Source organism: Cyanistes caeruleus, chromosome 9, assembly GCF_971803275.1.
Source record: "Cyanistes caeruleus chromosome 9, bCyaCae1.hap1.1, whole genome shotgun sequence".
Classification (NCBI taxonomy): Eukaryota; Metazoa; Chordata; class Aves; order Passeriformes; family Paridae; genus Cyanistes; species Cyanistes caeruleus.
The window spans coordinates 12,312,179-12,328,702 of NC_141709.1; the positions used below are offsets into that span (position 1 = coordinate 12,312,179).

Consider the following 16,524-nt stretch of genomic DNA (forward strand, 5'->3'; position numbering starts at 1 on the left):
TTGTAAATCTGTCTGTCTACACGCCTTTTCTTTTTACAGTGAGGATTTTTGAGGTATGGGATTTAATTTTATTTTATTTTTAATAAAACCCAGTAATGAAGTTCATGTTTTACATAGATGGCAGGTAATAGCAATTTCCAACTATTTACTGTTTTTTTTCCCTCCCACTCTCATTAAAAGATTTTTTTACCACACATTTCAATTTCGTTTCACAAATTCTTTCAGCAATTACTTCTCCTAATACTATATTGTGGCAATGGGAAAACTATCCTGAACTTCAATACTGAGACAGCTTTCCAGATCTGGTGGTATATTCTAACTCCACTTTATGCCATATTGACATCCCATTGCCTCATTGCTGGAAATGTCCTCCCTACAAGTGTCCCAATGGGAATTTAACCACATCTACAACAGTTTACACCCCTGCTCAGTTTACCTTAGACTGCCTACATATGAACTATAAAAAAAAAATGCCACATGTCATTTACCTCCAAACTAAATGGCCCAAGGGAGGTTATATTCCAAAATTAATTCTAATTATGCTTCTGGGAGCACAGTGAATATCAGAAGAATATCTGTTCTGCCTCACAAGTTAATGATAAATTCCCATCAATTTCTTGACTTTTAAGAACTAAATTTAGCCCTTGAACACTTCCAGGTCACATAAATTTGAGATATGAATTAAATTTTAAATCTGTAATACTTTTTCCTGAGCAACTATGGAGAGTGTGACAAGAGCTGAACAAGACTAATGAGACAAAGGGAATAAATCCGACACTCAGTCCAATTCACTGAGGGCAGCTAGGGGCAGCTGTAGCAAGCTCTCTTTTGCAGGGAAGCAACAGTAAAAGTGATTCCACAAATACATGTGTGTAAATTTCTATTTAGTTCTCCTTCACCACCGAAACAAATAAATCTATATCTTTTATTGATATTTGCGTCTCTTTTTGTAGGGCTACAAAAGAGAGCCAGAGCCAGCGCCAAGCAGAACTTACAAGCACCAAGCTCTGAGACACATCAGGCTTGTATTACCCGAAACAAATACTGGTCAAAGTGGAGATAACATTTAGACATTTGCTTTAAAGTGTAGCATTCCTTCCACCTGCCAGTGCCGGCCACGGAAGATCCAATCTAGTTAGCATATTACTGACAGGCTGATGAGAAAGCTCCTGTCAGACACTGGCCAGCCGGGTGTTGGAGACGGAGCGCACAGCCCCAGCTGACTAGTTAGGCAGAGACTGCAGAGGTACAATTACAGAGGCATATGACAAGCTTACACGCTTGAGTGACTTGAGAACCGATGACATGGCTTTAAACAGCAATCCTTCCTACCTTCGGTCACAAAACAGCAATAAGTCAACTGATGCACTGTTGTAAAATCATGATTTATTCCTTTGCTTTGAATACATGAGAGTGTGGTATGATGTTCTGGTAGACTACCACAGCAGGTGCACTTGGGGCCAAAACATCTAGGGCCTGCCTCCAGCATGCGTAAAGTCAATGCCATAGCTCAGCCTTCCTGGAAAAGCCAACTCCAGCATTTTAATAATTTATAGAAAGATGGAATTAAAAAACTATTTGTACTGAAACTCATACAGCTCCATGCAACTACTAAGAATACATGCAGTTGCAGTGATGCATGAGGAAACAGTGCAGTGAAAGAACATACAGCCTGACATTTAGGAAAGGTCTTCCTTTTGCTGCTAAAGTGAAATAACTAACAGCCACCTCTGTGAATAGATCAATCCCTTTGTTTCATTCATCCTTTCACTTAATCCAAAGCCACATAATTTGTTTCTTTTTCATAGTTTACTGTTCAAAAGCCAGAAATGGTAATTTTTGCTACAAACAGATCTTACAGAGCATAATCCTCAGGCTAGCTGAATCCATCTCGCTCTAACTCTAAGCCTGAAGCAAGCTGTGAGGTTGGTGATAATCACATTATTAAAGTCATTGGAAAGTCAAGCTAATAAAAGAATCAACAGTTAGGGCAAATAATGACCCAGAAGCTGCAACAGAATGGAGTGGTGGGAAGTTTCCATTTGTGTCTTGGTAGTAATTGGAAGGACTAGCAGAGAAATATCTACACCAAAGGAATTTTTAAAGGGGATAAACCCACAGAAAATCAATTTAAAGGAAGATGAAAAGAAAACAAAACAACTGCAAAAATCTGAAGATGCACATAAAACAAAGCCTGCTTGGCTGAAACAAAATATAAGCTGAAACACCCTCAAGACGGTTCTTTTTTTCTTTTTTTTTTTTTTAATTAAAAAGCTGTACTCAGCAACTTAAAATAGGCAACCTTCCTTTCTTTGTTTTTTTTTCCTCTATAGTAAACCCTTTAAAATATAGCATCATTTTTTGCCCCCTTTTTTCCATACTAGGACTGATCCTTTACTTGAATATAATGACAGTATGAAATTAATAGGGCTGAAACGGTAGACAAAGAATCCCTGAATGTAAGTAAGTGCAATTTTCCTTCCTGGCTCCCACAAGAAGGGCGAGAAGAAAGTGAGCAAGGCCTTGAAATATGCCTCTTGTTATCAGTCACTGCCCTGAGATAGTGAATTGAAAATTTAAGGTGACATCACAACCCAGTCTTCATGAACTGACATAAACACTTGATACCCCAAAGATGACACAACTCCCTTAACAGAAAGTTGTGCTTCACTGCACTATTTTTGAACAAATAATCTTTTCCAGTATCGTGCTGTAATTTAGGAATATTAAAACAGGAACTTTACAACAGAAAGTATCAGTCTGCTGTGTTTTATATGCAACAGTAAAACAACACAAAGCTTGAAAAGGTTGATGTTCAAATACCCTCCTCCATTTGCTTACATCAAGAAATCCCATGTTAAAGAAGAAATACCTTTTGCCAAAAACGCATTTAATCATTCTTGGCAATTAAATTAAATTCTTAAAGGCAATACTGGAAAGTGTTTCATTAACTTTTTAAACTATATTGCTCTGTAAAGAAGCAAGCCATGCATCACCCCTGTTCTATTAATGAAAGAGATGAGCAGACAGCACTTCAGTTAACTGAAGCTCTTAATAAGCCATGTACACTTTTCTGTTTTATCAGAACTCACTAGTTCAAGTGAAAATTAACCCATTCTGTATCAAAAATGGATCCAACATGATGTGGCAGTAATTTTGTTTAGCTATGACTTAAGTAATGCTAATAGACTGAAAAAGCAAGCAGAAAAAAAGTGAAGCTGATGTGGCTCTCTTGTTTTGGATTTCCACTTCAAGCTACACATGTTTGGAAAGTGACATAAATTATTTTCAAGTGGAGACACCAGTAAGATGGCTATTAATTCATTAAAAGGCTAGGAATAAACAGCCAAAGTTTAAACAAAGTGTAAGTTTCTCACAACCAGAACATTCTTTCTATCGATCGTTACGTAATGACTTCCAAAGAGAAATCTGATCACTTAAATAAAGCAGTCTAGATCAGCACAGTCAAATTCTGCTACTTCCTCTTCTCTTGTCACATCATAGCAGTAGAGACCAGCTGAGATGTTCAGCCTAACAAAAACAAGTCCTAAGCAGATCCAAATGTAGGCTGAGAGTACAGTTCTGAATCGTGTCAAGCAGACGGACACGTGCTCACCTGCAGAATGTATCTTCCATGGGCTCAGAGCTGCCATCACAATTCCTATCTCCACTCTACTGGAGCAGTAAAACAGGGTTGACTGGGGCATCATTGGAGGTTTTTTATATGGTGTACTTTTTTCCCCCCCCTTTAAATATAGCAAACTGTGTTTCAGACTGGCAAAATAAAAAAAAATCTGATTCCACAGTTTTGCTACATCATGTGAGCTTCTGCTAAGACATGTTCTTTGAAAGAGCTTTCCCTTCAAAACCTTATTTGCTCATTCAGGTATTATTACTATGTTATAATGCACAATTTCTTTCCTATCCATTTCAGGAAGGGGAGGGAAGCGTGCGGGGGAGGGGGGGGGCTGTAATAAAATCTGGGAATTTCCTAAGAAAAAGTAACATCTTTGGTGATTAAAAAAAATCTGTCATAGACTAGTATTATGAAGATTGTCTAAATTAATTTAGTATTTATTGTGCTGGTTTTCAGTTGTTCATGCGGCCTCTGTTTATATGACCCCATGTTTGCCTCACTCCAGTTCCCAGGACTGACTTGACTCCACACCCTGCAGAGCACTGGAAAGTACTGCCTTTGTGCACTGTCCTAACTGCAGTGCTGGTCACGGATCCAGGAACCCAACACTGTGCTGTTTAAAAAAATAATAAGGCAATTAAATAATTGCTACTGCACACAGAATTGTAAAACCTGTCAGACTTTTACAGTAATTCTGAATCTTCTATATCTTCAATTTACTTCTGATTAAAAAAAACTGAAAGGACTTCTATCCACTATAATCAAAGAATTCTCACTCCTTACAGCACCTGCAAGTCTCCAAAAATAGCAATTTTTAGTACTATATCCAACCTCGTACCCATGTGTTCATTTATCTGGTAGTGCAAATAGGAGTGCTCAGAAATACAGAATTTGTTTTCCACAACAGGGAGCATATTTAACAAAAATTTTTATGCATCATTCTTCAAAAAACTCTAGGTAACAGTGCTTAATAGGCTATATATTCTGCAAAATAATTACACCCTGTGATTAAAACTTGGTTATAAAGTGACAGTCTTCTACTGATGCAAAATTGACTTGGGAATGTTTTCAAAATATGGGGGATTTTAAAAATCTGTAAGATTCTGTAAAGAGTGAAATAAAATGGCATCTGAATATTTAGGTACACTTTCCAAATGAAATGTAACATTCTTTTATTAAGCAGCCATAAGGAGGAAAAAGAAACATTTTGAAGTGGACAGTAGCTCAAAACCTTTAATTAAAAAACTGATATTTTGAGTTGTACATTACTGACAGTCTGAAGAGCTGCTTCAAATAAGAGATATTACAGTGTGCACTCCCAAACCACTCTAACAAAGATGAATCTACCTATTACCAGGTTAGGATAGCAGCTATTATTAGGGACCCTTGATTTCTTTCAAGTACCTCCAATGGAATAAGCCACAAGTGAATAATAAAGATCTTATAATAGCCCTTAAGAATTCTTTTCAGATTAGAAGGCACAGAAATGAACTCAGGAGAGTTAAAGAACTCTCATCTCCTGGTAAGAAAAATAATTAATCTGACTTAATGTATCTGAGTAGGTCTTACATAAATCAGACTTTTGTACTTCAAGAGCCAGACTAAAACCATATATTAGAAGAGTATGTAGATATTGTCTTATAAGTACACATGGAACATATCTAAAACCACAAAGGCCTGCAGGCCATTTTGTGAAATGTTCAATATATCCTACTTAAAAGGAGATGTGTGAAGTACTTACAGTGCTTAGCTTGCTGGAGGTAATAATGATTCGTCTCTCATGCAACATACTGGCATAAAGTTGCAGCATGTTGTTCACATCCACAGCAACAAAATATTCAGTGAGGTTTCTCTGTTTAAATAAAAAAAAATAGTCAAGAATATAGCAACAGCTAAGTGGAACATTTGATATATATTACTTGTGAACATTTTTGTCTAATTAGTACATGGGGAAAAAAAAATCCCAAACTATTAAAGAAATCCTTTTGCACCAAAATTTGCACACTTTAAAAATAATTACTTGAGTTTTCAAGCAAATGAGAAGTTAACTTTGGCATAGGTTATTAATCGCTCATTTCGTACACTTGTGACTGACATTTGCCCTTCAGCAATTTAAAATTAAAAAAAAATATGAGATTTGGTATTATACCAATATCACTATAGGCTTTTAAGGTGACTATTGCTTCCAACCCAGGAACAGATCTTTTACCATGGTGATAACTGCTCTGTCACAGCTACAGTAATAAAACTGCTATTTTGCCAGGGTCTGCTGCAGTCAACATATTTTATTCCATTTCAAGTACAGCAATCAGCTTGTTGAACACCGAGCTTTTGCTTGAACTGTGTGTCCCAGGACACCAAACATCCTGCAGAACTGGTGGAGGTACTGGGTCCTTCCTGCAGCCAGCCTTTTCACCTCTGGTAAGAATCTCACTGTGGGGTTTAATCAGAGGCAAAGTCACCAGCACCTCCCATTAGTAGTTCAGAGAACTACACACCAGAGAAGTGGGGGGGGGAAGGAGAGAAAGTGGGGAGGGATTCTCTGTGTTCCAGCTGAATCTAACAGTTATTTCTGCAGGGCACAGCGCCAGAGACACACAAGTTCTGAATAAGCTAAAATAGCTACAAGAAAATTTGTCTGGGAAAACAGCAAATTTCTGTTAACACTGGAAAACATATATGAAAATACACTGTTTTTCATACAGCTGATATGCAAAATATTTAATTTCACACATTCCTTAGTGTATCTGCAACCAGAACTGCTATTCATCTCTTCTCAGGGACAACACTGTTATTGAATGCTCATGTAGCAGGTCTATCAAAGATAGGTCCCAACAGAAGCACAGACATCAACAGTGGAATTGTGAACTGGAGAGATTCTGGATGTGACAACACACAGCAGCATGGTCACCCAGCCCTGAAAAACCAGCCAGGGCAAGATGAGAAGGAAAAGCTTCAGAGTGGGGTGACTTCCTTTTTGGATATATTGCAACATTAAACAAAAACAAAAAATTGAAAATACAAGCAAAGATCTAGTGGTCAATCCAGATTAATGCAAATTCATAAACCCATTATTAATTTTAAGATATGGAGTATTAGAGTTATTCTTGGTCCATGCTGCATAGAATTTTGGAAGAGAAAGAAGCCAGAGATTTAGGGCTACACTCAGTTTTAGGAAAAAACCTCTGGTCTTTCAAATGTTACTTTTAAGGGGTTGTCTGAGGCTGATGCACCATGAGAATCTCAGTCCAATTTTTGTTGGACACCCTCTAACACTGCAGATGATAATGGTGTGCTGATTCTGTGCTGAAAAAGCGGTGTTAAAAAACAGGTCACAATCTTATATGGACCAATTTATCTTGGGGAGACAGTCACAGTTGTTTCTTTGTTATAGTTGAAAAGTTACTGCCCCTGAAGTATGTGAATCTTACAACTAAAAGGTAGAAAGATTGATTTTATTGCTAATTTACTGTAATTACCTCATCTCTTCACTCCTTGCATGTTCTAACTCTCCATTAGTACCTTACTTATTTTGATCCATACTGAAAGGATGAGATTTTTCTTAGTGGAGTAAAAAATAATTGTAGAAAGGCACCTTAATATTATTTTACCTTTCTCACCAGATAAATCTACATTGGTATCATTGCAAGATCCTTTATCAGCCACAGGCCCAGCTAGATGTTTCCCCATATTTTCTTCAATTTAAGCCCATAACACACCTTCTAGCCTCCAACACTATATTTTATTACAACACCAAATAGTAAGTTAAGAGATTCCTTAAAAACAGAGGCATTCAAAACATAATGTTAAGCAGATGAAAATATACATTTAAAAACTAAACCCTGTTCTACCTAATGAGCTCTAGCAAAAAGTGTCCTCTCTTTTATCTCCCCATGCAGCAACTTTCCCTGGTTCCTTGAGTTGCAATAATGGTCCATGTCACCTCCTCAGCATCCTTCCCACCAGCACATATGTACCCTCAGGCCTTCTCTCTGCTACCAGCACCCTCCTGCTCCTCCCCACCAGTGTTTCCCAGCTCTGTGTTCTTCCCTGGCCCATCCCACCCCTGGGAGCAGCTCCCTGCTGCCCCAACACCATCATCCACCAGGAATGAGCTCTGAGGCACTGCGTGGTTTTGGGAGCCTCCACAGCCTACCTTCTTGTTAAGCTCCCTGACAGAAGGAAGTCACTGTTTGAAAGTGTAAAAACACACACCTAATACAGCCATATACAACTCCAGATTTAGAGGCTGGAGGGGGAAAAAAGGACCCTTCCAAGATCTTTTATGAAATGCTATCTAGCTAAACACATCACAAAGAATGTGATCTGAGATGTCCCATTTGCAATTTGCCCACAGCACCATCCAGGATTTTGCACCTACAGAATGCAAGTCTTCATAAAGAAAAAAAAAATAAAGAAAAAAAAATAAAAAAGCCCCAAACCCCCGTTCTTGGTGCTTGGTTAGCATCCAAGTGTAGGTAGGTAGAGCATGTTTTCAAAAAGCCTGAAACAATGCCTTCTTACACAAAAAAATGACTGTATAGCTTGATGGCTGAATTTGCAACTGAGCAATGCAGTGTTTAAAGGGCAAGTATTCAAATAAAACACGAGGTGCAGAAGTAGAATATATTTTATGTAAGTAATCCTAGTAAATGCAAAGAAGTAACTATGAGCAGAGGGTGGATAGAGCAATAAAAACAGGGTCAAAAATGCCCTGTTAATGCTTTAAAATGGGTTAATGAATGCAACAGTAACTACCAGGTAAAGGTTGTAATAACAGACATCAACCATTTCTAAAAACAGTCTTAGAAAAACAAAAACTCTCCACTTGATAAAAGCCAAAGTTCAGCCTAGCCCAGAACAAACTTAAATAAGAAATTAAATACTTACACTTTCAGGGATAGTTGGCAATCCAGTTATATCAGGAGTAATGAAATATGAGTGCTAATCAATGGAAAAAAATAATTGATAATTTATGCACACAGGAAAAAAATTCTTTTCATAAGAACCCAGCATTTAGGATTTCCAACCCCATCTGTATTTAAGCAAATAGCCATTTTTCCAATAACATTCTTATTGCTGCTAGACAAAGAATTAAGCAGATCATGACATGAAATGACAAGCTCTGGCTCTGCACAGCACAAAAGCAAGGGAACAAAATGCTGGGCTGCAGTTTTGTAGTAACACTTAAATTATCACAGCTTTAAATGTTGTCATGAGCCTGAGAGTAGCATTGCTTAAATTAAGTATTGAATTAAACATTGCAACAAAAAAAGGCTAAAGGACAAAATGTAAATTTGGAATGGAAAAGAAAAATTCATATGAGAAAAATATTTAGAATGGAAATATTATTACTTGATATAAATTCTTTCCAAACATCTTTGAATTAAAAATATGGTAACAGAAATGTAAGATCTGAAGCTTGATATTCTGCAATAATTTATGAAATACATTAACGATTTTATGCATCTTAGTTTCAGGCCATCTAGGATGTAAATACAAAATGGATTAAACTAAAACCAGATGTAATGTAAATTAACTCTCATTAATCCAGCGCTCTTATTAGTTATCAGACATGGATTTAGCTCAGTAATTTTAAGGCACTTTTGCATATTAGTCTAGATTTTGAAGGAGAAAAAAAATGAGTGCATGTTAAGTAAATAAGAGAATTATTGATTTTTTAGCTTTTTTTTTTTACAGAATTTATATGTTTCTTCAGACTTTTTTTTATAATTATCAACACAAAGACATAGCTTGTTCTCAAGTCCAACTTGAAAAATATATACCAAAACAAAATCTGTAAGACTTAAATGTGTCTTGCATTCAAAAAAAGAAAAAAAAAAAAATGAAAAAAGAAGAATACTATTCAGTCTGTGTACGAGACTTATTAATAAACTTGATATATTTAATAGAAAATTTTCTCCACAAATTAGGTCATTTGGCAATAGTTAAAATTTAAGGAAAAAACAGGCTTAAAAAAGGCATCCCATAAACATCATACAACTTGCACAATAAATACCATAGGTATTTTTTCACATCAACACAGGAAAAAAATAATTTTTTTCTCTGCTCAAGAAGAGGAAAATATTCAGATTAGATTCAGACAGAATTCTGCATTCTTCAGAAGTATATTGAGAACAAAAAATTATTCCCTATATGTACTAAGGTCACAGAATATTTATCAAAAGATTTCTACGTAATGAAGTTATTAACTTAGAGAAGTAATTATTAATAATTAACAAAGTAATAATATTTCACTCATTAAACAGAAAAGGAAGCCAGAAATATGAGAAGCAAAAGCCATTACTGCAGTCATTAAGAGTCATAAAGTAGCAAAAATACTGTGGTATGGAGTCCTTGCACATCTTTGCGAACTCCCTTAGGAAGATGAATGACCTTGAAAGAGATACTAAATTAATAGTTGCTGTCCTGTATTAAGTTTTCTCTAAAAAGGACACTGGAAAATGCAAGTTTTGCTCATCAGTTCAAGGGTTTGATTTTCATAACAGTTTTTACAAAAGGATTATGATGCACACACACATAGCTCTGAAGCTGGATTTAAACAGAAAAATTAAGTTAATATTAGATGGGTCTTTTAGGCCAAAGACAGCAGCAGAATTCCCCAAAGGACAGGTAAAAATAAGCCTCAAATCAACAGAGATGTCCTACAGCAAGTGATTATTTCTTTAATTATGATAGGTTTTAGATAGTCAGTGCCTTTTAAACTCACCGATAAAAGACAAGGCTGTTTTTTCAAAACTTGCTCACTTGCAAAAGTCATCTCTTGGTTCTTATACAAGATGAGAGAAAGATTGAACAGTTGGCTTTTGAGTTTTCCAACAAGAAAGACCAAAGGTGGCTCTACTGCTTTTAATATTCCATTACAATATTGGCTTTTAATTTTTTTATTTGTTTTAAATACTAGCTGAAAGTAAGTTTTATTCCTTTTATTGATCTGAATTCAGATGTATCTAGCCTTCCCAATAACGACAGCATTTAAAAAAAATAAACAAAAAAGTGACCTCAATTATTTTTAAGTTCAGGTTTCATAGAGCGAATGACCATCTCATAAAATTTCAGCCGCAGAGTATTTGTTATTGGGACTCACAGGTGAGAGTAGAACTTGGTCCCTAACTGGACAAAGGCATTTTGGTGTCTCCTGAAAAAGACTGCTAGGAAACATGACATATCCAGATATTGGATGTAATTTATGCATGGTTATGGACACACAATCCTAAGGACCACTGCGATCTGCCACCCAAACCCTGATGCAGCATCCATAAACCTTTACCCTGCTGCACATCTGAGTGAATGAAATCTGAATCACACTGATCCTGACACAAAGAAAAGCCACCTCAGGATGTCATTTCTACAATTATTTTTAAGACTGCAATTTATTTTTAAGTCTATTACTACTGATGGTTCCAGTCTAGCTTTTCTACAATATCTGAGGACCAAGAAGGAAACATCAATAAAAAGACTACAACGGAAAGCAGCAATAAATATTTCCCTGCTCCCTGCAGCATTACAAAAACAGAGATGCCTCTAGACCAACAAGCATTGGGATTCCAGCTGACACGTTCCTCCCTGCTCTGCCCTGTCTCAACCCAGAATATTTGCTTGACTGTCCCTGGAGCCAAGCATTTGGCAAGAGGTTTGCATTTCGATAGCCATTGTTCACCAAGAAAGTTAAAAAACTCTTTGATATAACTGGGAACAAGGTACAATTGAGAAAAAAAAACAATTCCAAAGTCAGACAACATTGAAATAAAACCAGCAAGTATTGACTTTATAGCAAGCAATCCGTCATTCCAGTGTAGCTGGCTGTATTCGCCAAGACAGCCATGTCCACATTCCCTACAGCATTCATTTTGAGCTGGTCAAGTTATGGACAAGATGAACTTTGTGAGAAATACAAGGGAAAATATATTTAAAACTTCTCTATGTCCCTCTGAACCACAGGAGTTTCGAAGGACATTTTATAAAGCATTTTAGAGTTGCCAGATTATAATTGGTTGTAATACTATAATAAATGATAGCAAAATATTATTTGAGATACAGAAGTATTTTTGGCAAAGGTGCTAGGAACTGAAACATTACACTGACAAAAGAAAAAAAAACATATCAACAGAAACAATTCCAACTGCAGCCTCAAATCCAGTTCATTGTTCTGGTGAAAAGCAACACATAAGACTGGAAGGACTTCCAAATACAGTCAATTAGCACTGTATAAGGAGGGAAAATATTAAGTCTCTATAGCCTAGTGAAAAAACAAGGAATCTGAAATAAGAAAAATTAAAATAAAATAAAGGCAGCATTATGTTAATCAGCAATGATTAGTAATTGCTGGAACACAAGTGGTAGACTCCATTTTTCCTGGCTTCATAATAGGTCCAGATGCTTTTCTAGAATTTGTGCTTACTTTAATTGAAGTACTGGGCTTATTTCTAAAATACATGTGCTCAAAGACACAAGAAATCACACAAATAAGGTGAAGATAAATAATCTAATGATATTTCAGTATGTGTGTAAGCGAAGCCTTTACAAAATCACTTCTTTCTGTGTCCTACAACATGTGATGGTTCAACTAAGACCCAGCTAGTTGCACACTGTGGCAAGTGCAGTGACTGTACAGATGCCCTGAACATGCACAATGGCTCAGAGAGAGCAGAGGTTCTGTGCTGGCTTTATATTTCATGCAAGCTCTAAAAATGTGTTTAAACATGCACCCACAAGACAATTCTGGCTAAAACTTCAGGAACCATAACAATAACATAATGACCACTTTTTGATGTTTCTGCAGCACCACCATCTTGTCCCACTATCACAATCCCATCCCACATCACAAAAAATTGGAGCACAAAAACAAAAGAGGCCTGGACACGTTATTTCACCAAGATGTGCTGAAAGTTTCACATAACAGAGTGTACTTCTACTGTTCTTCCTACAGCATTTTTGTATGATTAAGCAAAACTAGGAAAAAGGGAAGAAAGATGGGAAAGCAGCCAGTTTTCACAGACTTTTGACCAATCCTGAAGCTGTACCTACTCAGACATAAGAGGCAATAAAACTGAGTTAGTGTCTCCTGATGCACAGCAGGAGAAACCAAAATTGTCTACATGAAACAGCTGGAAGCACAAAAAAAGTAGTTCTAGCACTGTCAGATACCACTGCAGTTTACTTTCTCATCCATAGAGCAAAATTCAAATTTCTGTTTCTTTATGACTACATTTAGAAAACAACATGACACAGAGACAGACTCTACCCTGCATAGAGGAAAAAAAAAAGGCTGTCCAAGCCAGTTAATGATGAGAAGCAACAGAAATTTACTCTTTCAAAGGGCTGAGGTTACTTTTTCTTTCAACGTTACCAACTATTTCAGAGTCAGTAGGAATAAAACAGAAAAAATACTTACCACACTTAAACTGACAAAAGCATTTGCCTTTGGCACAGGATGGCTATACAAGGATTTCAACAAATCATTTGAGTCATTTTCCTATAGAGAAAATATTTTAAAGGTAATTAATTATCACATAAAAACTAATTACTATTTTTTACATATCAAACTACACATTGACAAAGATATATAAATATTTAATAACCAAAACAATTGTAATTCATACTGAAGTATTTAAATATTAAGTGTAAAATTCAAGGCCAGCTTTGAATCTCATAAAATGGTTGTATCTTCAAGTTAAGCCAACCTCTTGCATGTTTCCCCACTCACTCCTCAAGGGACTCACATCATTTGCAACTGAAAACAGGGATACAATGTCTAGCTGGTCTGAATATCCTGGACATCATCTTCCTAAAACTGTTAGCCATTATATAGGTTTATTTAAAATTTTATTAAATATGTCTCCTCAAAACACATAAAACAGTTAATAAGGTTTACTAAAATGTACTTACAGCTACCTGCCGTCACCAGTCTCTAGAAGAGACATTTACTTGGGAAAGAGAAGTGATTGGAGCTTTTGTTGGCTTGGAGTTTTTGTTCTGTTTAGGGGTTTTGTTCATGGAGATTAAATTCTTTATGTTGCCAAAGTAAAACCAAAAAGTATCACCGACAAGTCAGGGCCAACTTTTAAACACATTTTTTTGAGTTTACAGGTAGCTTCTGCCTCTCCCTGTAAGAAGAGGATGCTACTGGACCTCATACTAGTGAACAAGGCTTTGGGTCTGTCTCTGGGTCAGATGAACAGTGCCTAGGCCAGGAGAGAACAGCGTCCTCCTGCAGCCTGCTCAGCAACAAGTCTGGTTCCAGGCGGTGGAACAAACCACTTCCATGCACGGCTACAATTCTCTGACCCACCAAAGCAGTTGCCTCAGCACATAAAACAACAAACCCTGCTACCTAAATTGCTTGAAATAATAACTGCAATGCCAGCACTGGTGATCAAGACAATCCCTACCTCTTCTCTCAAATACAACCTTAATAACAGTTTTACCTACTACAGTGAAATAGGGACCAAACCCAAGGTCTAATTATAGCATTTGTAAGACTTACACCTACGCCACTTCATTGAATCACACAGCTAACACCAAACTTTCCTATATATCTTTTTACATAAAATATTATCATTCTCTATAGTCCATTTATTATACTGCATAATTATTGCTTACTCTATATTTCATGTATTTTTGAAATGTTAGCTTTTCCAGTCTACAGCATATGGCTAAATATTGATGCTTTTTTAAATTGAAATCTAATACACTAATATAAAGCAAAAAGGTATAGCTTTAATGTTCTCAGTAAAGACAGATGCCAGTACCTCCTTTGCTGTGTAATCTTGGAATACATCTAATTGCTCATGAATATGCAAACTAAACTATCATGATTCTTCACCAAATGCTGCAAGTAATTTTGTCTTGCTACTTGAGACGTCAGAATTACAAGAGGCGGTTTTTAGTTAATATGAAGGGTGAAACAGTACATAATATTTTATACAGTTCTGAACAAAAGTGTTTTCAGCTGATAATCAGATAGTTCCAGAGCACTACAGTTTACAATCAATATGTCATTGCAGCTCTCCAGTGATGTGACACTGCTTACACTTCACACAGGACCTGTTTATGCTGAGACTGACACATTATAAAGGTATATTTTCAGCAGCTTTTTTAGAATAATGTGGGATTCAAGTGACTATGGAAGCTCTAAATTCAGATTCTTTGAATTTCAGTAAGAGGACTTAAACTTGCTTTTAAATCCTACTAAAACCTTAAACTTTTAGACAGTATAGAATCTCTTTACAATATTTGAAATGATGACTAATATTTCAAGGAAAATACTTTACACAAATAACTAGAATATGTAAAATTACCTGTTCTTTAGCCAAATAATCTGCCAGGGTATTAAGGAGCTTGTAGTATACCTCAAACCATGGTAGGTAACTGAAACAGGAGGAAAAAAGTGTTTTAATAAAATGACAATGTATTTTTCCAGTGCTTATAAAATTCTATGATGATTGATCTCACTTGCACATTTTGATAACATCTTGTGAGGGATTCACATTTAGAAAAAAAAAGTGAGGAACACCCATGGAAATGAGGGCTCTGAGAGAGGCTACTGGGAGTTTCTTCTCTGCTCAAAATCAAGCCAATAGTTCTCAGAACTGATACTATTTTTGACCACAGAAAATGAGATTACCTTTGTGAATACCACCTTTTAAACCCAAGAGCTTCTGGCTCTCTTTGTTTCTGGCCTTGGAAGGTAACAGAGCTCTAGTGCAGCTGCACCCCCCCGCCCCTTGCGGCCTGTCCAGCCTCAGGGGAGGGCGCTGAGCCAGGCCCCAGCAGCTCCCGGGCGGGGATGGAGGCTGCAGGGCCTCGGCCCCAGGCCGGACCGGGCTGTGCTGCAGTGCCCGCTTCTCCCGGGAAGCCAGAGGGCTCCTGTTCCAGCGCGGTGGCCAAAGCCCTTCCCAGGAGGCCCCCGGACATGTTGACACTTGGCAACCTCCCCCCACCACCATGGCCCACACAGACTGCTCTAAGCCGAGAGCTGTCTGCTCCTTCCCTGCGGCTGCTGGGCTGAGAAGGACACCTGAAATCTGACACCAGGAATACCTGCCCTGGCTTGGGCCAGATTTAACCCTTTCACTACCCAGATGAGACCTGCAGATTTAATCCCTTTCCAGAGATAGGAAAGTGGGAGTGATCAACATGTAAAGAGACAACATAAACCATCAAAGTCAGTAAAAGAAGGAGTTGAGCCTCAGATGGAAGGAGAATGAGGAGATGCTTTAATAAGCTGAAATATTATTTTGGTAAGATCATGGAGATGGACAATAATGTTCTGAAAAACTCGTTTAATTCATGAAAGAGTATTTGGGAGAAATTAAGTATTTCAAAGTGTAGATCTGAGCAAAGGTATCCATTGATGAAGCTGAGCAGATGGTGGAGTAGTTGTGATCCCATGAGATGCTGGAACAGAAAGAGAGAAGTTGATGAAGACCCTTGGCCCCCAGGGAGAAAAAAGAGAAAACTTCTGTTCCCAGAGATGATCACAAAGACAGATGAAGAGAACCTTTGCCTTTGAATAACTCATCCTTAAAATAACACCCCTTGAGTTCATGGCCCATGAACAGACCTCAGAGTGGTGTGAAAGTGGAGGAGGACATGATGGCAAAATTTTTGTCCAGGTGGCTGCCATCATGGGAATGAAAAGCCACAAGAAAACTGTTTTCTTGTGGAGAACTCTCCATGGGATGACAAGAGAAAACTTCTCTCTCTTCAAAGATTAATAAAAGGACTACTGTATAATCGGGACTCTTTCAACCACTAGGTTTTGTCTCTGTGTTGTCAGTTGGGCAAAGAAAAAGGTGGGGTGGGGAGGAAAGGTTTCTGGAGGTTTTATTCTGGTTTCATATTCTTGTAGTTCTATTAATAAA

General features: G+C 37.2%; 1 protein-coding gene across 3 annotated transcripts in view; it reads right to left on the reverse strand.

The window, feature by feature from the left end:
• The window catches only part of DENND1B (DENN domain containing 1B), a 156,462-nt gene that overhangs the window by 64,728 nt on the left and 75,210 nt on the right, over positions 1–16,524 (reverse strand). Inside the window, exons 6-10 of one of the 3 annotated variants that reach the window (XM_086841999.1) lie at positions 14,959–15,028; positions 13,053–13,133; positions 10,368–10,427; positions 8,528–8,581; positions 5,379–5,489 (exon numbers count right to left, since the gene is read on the reverse strand). In XM_086841999.1, coding sequence (XP_086698125.1) covers positions 5,379–5,489; positions 8,528–8,581; positions 10,368–10,427; positions 13,053–13,133; positions 14,959–15,028 — 376 coding nt within the window. The remainder of the gene's footprint in view (positions 1–5,378; positions 5,490–8,527; positions 8,582–10,367; positions 10,428–13,052; positions 13,134–14,958; positions 15,029–16,524) is intronic. The other 2 variants (XM_086841997.1, XM_086841998.1) reach the window with 2 other exon arrangements.